Below are 5,274 nucleotides of genomic sequence, written 5' to 3'. Positions count from 1 at the left end.
TAAACCACATTTCAAGTCAACTTTTAACATAAATATTTTGTTTAAATATTCGGTGACTCTGTATTTTTATCGGCACTATCGAAAGTATAGAGTTTAGCAAATATGTGTGTAGCGCAGTTAATATTTAATATCTTAAATTATTTGATAAACAAATTATTACATTGAAATGTGGAAAATAGACTTTTTCGATAACGTCATATATAAAATATCGAATTTTCAAAGTCATAATTCTTCTTTATATGTTTGGTAATGTGGTTTCATTTTTTTCTAGCGTAAAGATATGCATTTTAACTTTCTCGTACAAAAAAATCAGTTAATTCTTAAGACTTTGGTGCGTCATGAAAAGAATACCTTAAACAGCTTTTATTTTTATCACGAATATAATTAAAAAGTAGTATAATATTATTATATTTTATTATAGTAAAATTATAGAATAATTTTGCAATGTTTCCGAGATTTTAATGTTATGCTGCTAAAACATCTTACTAACATTTTGCTAATCTACATTTCTACAATGTTGCCGCAATATAGCTGCAATGATTTGTCCTGTATGGGAAACTACTTGAAAATTTGCAGGATTATTAATTTATTCCACTCGGATCGAAATGTTAAAGTAAACAGAAGAAAAATCGTAAAAACAGGAAACGAGTAACGCAATCGCAATGATGTAAATAAATCTAGCTATCCCATCGCAATCCACACCATGAAACGCGACCGCCAAAGCTGGCGGCGTGATCTTGACTTTCGGTTAACACCCAACACAGTCACCCGATACTTATCTGGTAGATACGACGCATATTTAATAAACTTTTGCGTGGGCGGCGCGCATTTCGCAACGAGGGAATTATCCGGTCGACGATTAACAACATTGCGTTTTACCAAAATGTATAATCTGATCGCACTTCCGTCGATCGATCGCGCAATCGTTTTCTTCTTTTCACTGTTTTCTTCTTTTTCTTTTTTTTTTTATTCAACATAAATCTCCTTATTTTTCGTCGCAGCCATCGAATCAATGAAGCTTATCATAATGAGTTATGAAATTCACGTATCTTTTCGTACACTTCTTTCTTCTCTCGCGCGACTCTTATATATTGCGTTAGGCAAGAACGTTTTGTTGAACGTTTTCGTTGAGGCAGCTTTGCGCGGTTTCATTACCTTACGCTATGTCTTTTCAGCCTCAACACAGATTATTGTGCCAGGAAAAAGACGTGTTAAATTGAAAAATTGTATATTCAATTTTAAATATACATATATATATATATATATATATATATATATATACAAATACATTGTTTTAATTTCTATTTAAAGAAAAAACGCGTCGAATCGACGAAATGATATGATGTATGATGTATTTGCACGAAGCGTATCATCATTAGGCGCATATAATATTCTAAAGTTCGTCACGCGTATCATCCTTGCTTCCGTATACGTCTCGGGCGCGATAAAGTTTAATGATCGAGATATAATAAGTGATTAATGCCGGAAGTGAGAAATAAAAATGTAGAGTCGTAACATTCAGCGGGCAGTAGAACGATTTCGTAATGACATGTTACGCGATTCGCCTAATGGCGTCTAATTTGATGTACGTACAACGAAAGTTTGTGCGATAGGAGTAAAAATTTTAAAACGGCGACTAGGCGAATAGGCTCACTGGCGGGACTTCACAATGTTGCAATACAGAATGAGAGAGAGAAACGATAGAAACAATTAAAATTACATTCCCGTTAAATAATATAAAATATTTGAATTGAGAATTATCGCTACAAGCTAACCCGTTAGCTTGAAATCGTTATGATTTTTTTTCATAATATAATTTGGCCGATCGAGTGGTCATAAATGAGCACAATCGTATGGCGCATAAATTATATACATAATCTATGCACAATCAAAGTTTTATATCAAAATAAGGTCAGAAGTTCATTTTCTTGCCTCTACTTAAATTGCCAAAGTTGCGCTCGGTTTATTTCTCAATGAGAATTTAATGTCATGAGTTTTGCACGCGCGGCCAAATAAAGTTACGAAGAACGAGCGTTATGTACTTTGCCTTCTCGTTTTACCAAAAAAAAAGTTGATTATTGCGATGTAGGAGACGTAGAAGATGTACCAGACTGAACTGGAAAATCTGCGCTCGCTACGTAGGTTTTTCCAACGAAACGAAGGAAAATGCAATTCGTGGAGCGCGGGGCGATTTTTATATAGTGTAACATTCCAGCTAAAAATGTATATTACGAAAAAATGCGTTAAACGTAATAAAAAGAGAGAGAGAAAGAGAGGGGGAGAGAAAGAGAGAGAGAGAGAGAGAGAGAGAGAGAGAGAGAGAGAGAGAGAGAGAGAGAGAGAGAGAAACGAGATGTAGAAGACGAGTCGAAAGCGCGCAAACGCAACTCTTTTTGATCGTCGTAAATCGTCATTATTAATAACATATTTTGGAGAACGACGTTGAACGACACGAATCAACGGCGAATTTCGCCGCGATCGCGTAAAATTCTGCTCGGTGGAATCCTTGGAAGATCGCTCGAGGGTATCTAGAATACCCACGTATAGAATAAATCGGTTTGATGCAATTTATCAGAAGCGACCGAAAGGCGGGTGCAAAAGCGTCGGTGCCCCGCCACGTGAGGAGGGGGATAAGGATCCCTAACGTATATATGACGGTGACGTTCGCCACTCTAACTTAATAGTTTACACACAACGAACCAGTAAACCTTCCAAGATCGCGTTTTAATCTCGTTTCGAGCTCTCGTCCGGAGTAAAACGCTTTTTCTTGCTGCGTGCTTCTAGATTTGTCCTTTTGGTGACCGCCGGAAGTTACTCGACGCTCGCAATGGGACATTCGTTGATGGCGACCTGCGTCCTCGTGGCCGCACTCGTGCTGCCGAGACTTATTCACGGACGTCCTGCGACCAACAATGGGTAATTAACTATTCCTTTTTCCATTTGTATAACGTATTCGTATTAGAATTTGTCAATCTATCGTGAAAAATACACGTTCCCGTTGTGCAGCGGAAGCGTTCCGTTCAGTTCTCTTCCCCTCTTATGCAAAATTTCTTACGTTCGTCGAGTGCATGTTACGTCAGAATAATATTATGAATATACCGGATATTATTACATCATGCTGGCGACGGACGATGCAATGTCAGCCCTTTTCGGCACGTAAATATATATCAATTGTCTCGCAACTAGGTAGACACGTCTAAGAATTCGTATTTTTTGAATGAGACGCGAAAAGTGACATTTCCTAAATGTGCTATCTCATTCGATATCTCATTTTTTTTTTTATTTTGTAATAGGTTGGTCTTGAGCATGTTGGAGTCACGTGTCTCGAAGCCGGAGGATTTCTCAGAACCAAAAGCGATCTCGCCGCTCATCGTGCAAGAAAATCTATCGATCCCAGCTAAATCGTAAGTCGAATCGAATCGAAGTTTCTTTCTTTCTTTTCTCAATCGCGTTGTTGAATCCACCGCGTAACCGGCCACGTGTTCGCAGTCGACAAAGACGTCTGTCGGATCAAAGACGAGCTGAGCTGGAGGCGTTTGTGACTTTGTCGAAAATCAATGCCAATGGCAAGCGGTCGGTGACCACGCGAAGAAGCGGGCAACTGGATCCGATGATAATGTAAGGGGAATTTAACACAGAAATTACATATAATTTATGTAATAGTAAAAGAAAAATAAAAAAGAAAGAGTTAAAAAAAAATAATGAAAATAATATATAATAATAAAAATATACTGTTATATGATGTATATAATTGTATATAATAATTTATATACTTTCTCTTTCCTGTAGTCTCTATATTTTACATTTTAATTTGACTTTAAGTTGCATGGGTGGGATAATTTTTCGAATTTTATAACTAATCGATGAAACGTTGCATCAGCGGCCGGCGACGACGTTTCGCGATGGACCAAGCTCCTACCGAATTGGTATCTATCAAAGCGAAGTACACCGGAGATCCTGCGTATTCTCGAATTAGGTAAGTTGTTTTCGTTCGTTTTATTTTATAGATTACAAGAGAGGAACTCGTCTCGCCGAGACCGCGAATCTTCGTCGTATATATTGCATCGACAAAAATCGGCGGGAGAACGCGAAATCAAGGACATGCGGCGGCGAAGATCAGCGAAGATTACATTTTTTTTTCTGCGGCACGCGGCACGTCCGCAGCGCGGTTATTCGCATGTGTAAATCGCGGCTTTGATAAGTAAATACGCAATTGCGTAGGTCGTAAATTCGAAAGAGTCGTTAATGTTAACATAAATCTACGCTCCAAGAGTGACGCAAGGTCGCTGTATCAGCGATGATAAGTCATCGCAGCGCTCGTTGGAACGCCGTCAATTCCCGCCCGTGCCATCGCGCTTCTTATCGCCGCGCGCGCGCGACATTTCGCAATTTATTTCGATTTACATCAAAAGAAATAATCAGCGCCGCCGATTACGTCCTAAGAGAGAGAGAGAAAAAAAAGAGAGAAAGAGAGAGAGAGAGAAAATTATAATTTTTCTATTTTAAATTTTATATATATTAATATGATCTTTCTATACGCATGCAAAACTTAATGAGTCTAATCGTGAGCGATTAATTCCTATCTTTAAACGAATGATTACGTCAATTTACATGTGTTACTGATAAATCTTTTTAATATTTTAACATTTTAACATTTTAACATTTATATTTATTATATTTTATTTTTAGTTGAGTAGACCGCCTGATAGAGCGTCCGACAAATGAAAGACTGCATATCATATCGCGAAGGATGAGCCTGGCACGTAAAAGGGGACACCGTTTCGGGGATAACAGCTACTTAGGAGTTAGCGAAATCGCGGAACGAGGATTATATTTTATAGCGACATGGGGGTGCATGAAGAATACCATAGACTTCTTAGATTCAAATCCATGAATATTATAGAACTTGATTGGGAAAAAATATGTATGTAGGCATTTTAATTCGTAATTTTAAAGGCAAAAAGAGAAAAAAAATCGAACTATTTATTGATAAATTATTTATTTATTTATTTATAAATAAATTATTTTTTTAAATAAAGGTTGATTGCTACAAGACACAAATGCTTTTCTTTTTATCGTGATGAATTAACATTATATTTTATAATTATTGCATTAATATTTTTATAATGTTCCCAAAACATTATTATAAAGTTACAAGTTTATTAATACTTGTTATCATTTCACTAGAATTTGTAATTTTACGTCATCTTTACATAGCTGCAACGTTACATTGTAATTTACATAGTAAACGAATAAAATTCAATCCTTAACAAT

At 36.7% G+C, this 5,274-nt stretch overlaps 1 protein-coding gene across 1 annotated transcript; it reads left to right on the top strand.

Moving 5' to 3' along the window:
- Nucleotides 1–2,666: 2,666 nt before the first annotated feature.
- LOC143901989 (uncharacterized) lies at nucleotides 2,667–4,787 on the top strand. The gene is made up of 5 exons (XM_077414660.1): nucleotides 2,667–2,916; nucleotides 3,294–3,404; nucleotides 3,490–3,618; nucleotides 3,881–3,976; nucleotides 4,690–4,787. The coding sequence occupies exons 1-5, from the start codon at nucleotides 2,828–2,830 to the stop codon at nucleotides 4,691–4,693; spliced, it is 429 nt and encodes a 142-aa protein (XP_077270786.1). The 5' UTR covers nucleotides 2,667–2,827; the 3' UTR covers nucleotides 4,694–4,787.
- Nucleotides 4,788–5,274: the final 487 nt, after the last annotated feature.

The sequence above is a fragment of the Temnothorax americanus genome, unplaced genomic scaffold, assembly GCF_048541705.1.
Source record: "Temnothorax americanus isolate GAGA-0224 unplaced genomic scaffold, ASM4854170v1 Scaffold37, whole genome shotgun sequence".
Lineage (NCBI taxonomy): Eukaryota > Metazoa > Arthropoda > Insecta > Hymenoptera > Formicidae > Temnothorax > Temnothorax americanus.
This window is presented reverse-complemented; position numbering and strand designations above follow the sequence as displayed.

Coding starts and splice junctions, on each gene's coding strand:
- LOC143901989 (XM_077414660.1), top strand. CDS start 2,828: ATGGGACATTCGTTGATGGCGACCTGCGTCCTCGTGGCCGCACTCGTG. Junction 2,917..3,293: donor CGTCCTGCGACCAACAATGG/GTAATTAACTAT, acceptor ATTTTGTAATAG/GTTGGTCTTGAGCATGTTGG. Junction 3,619..3,880: donor CAACTGGATCCGATGATAAT/GTAAGGGGAATT, acceptor ACGTTGCATCAG/CGGCCGGCGACGACGTTTCG.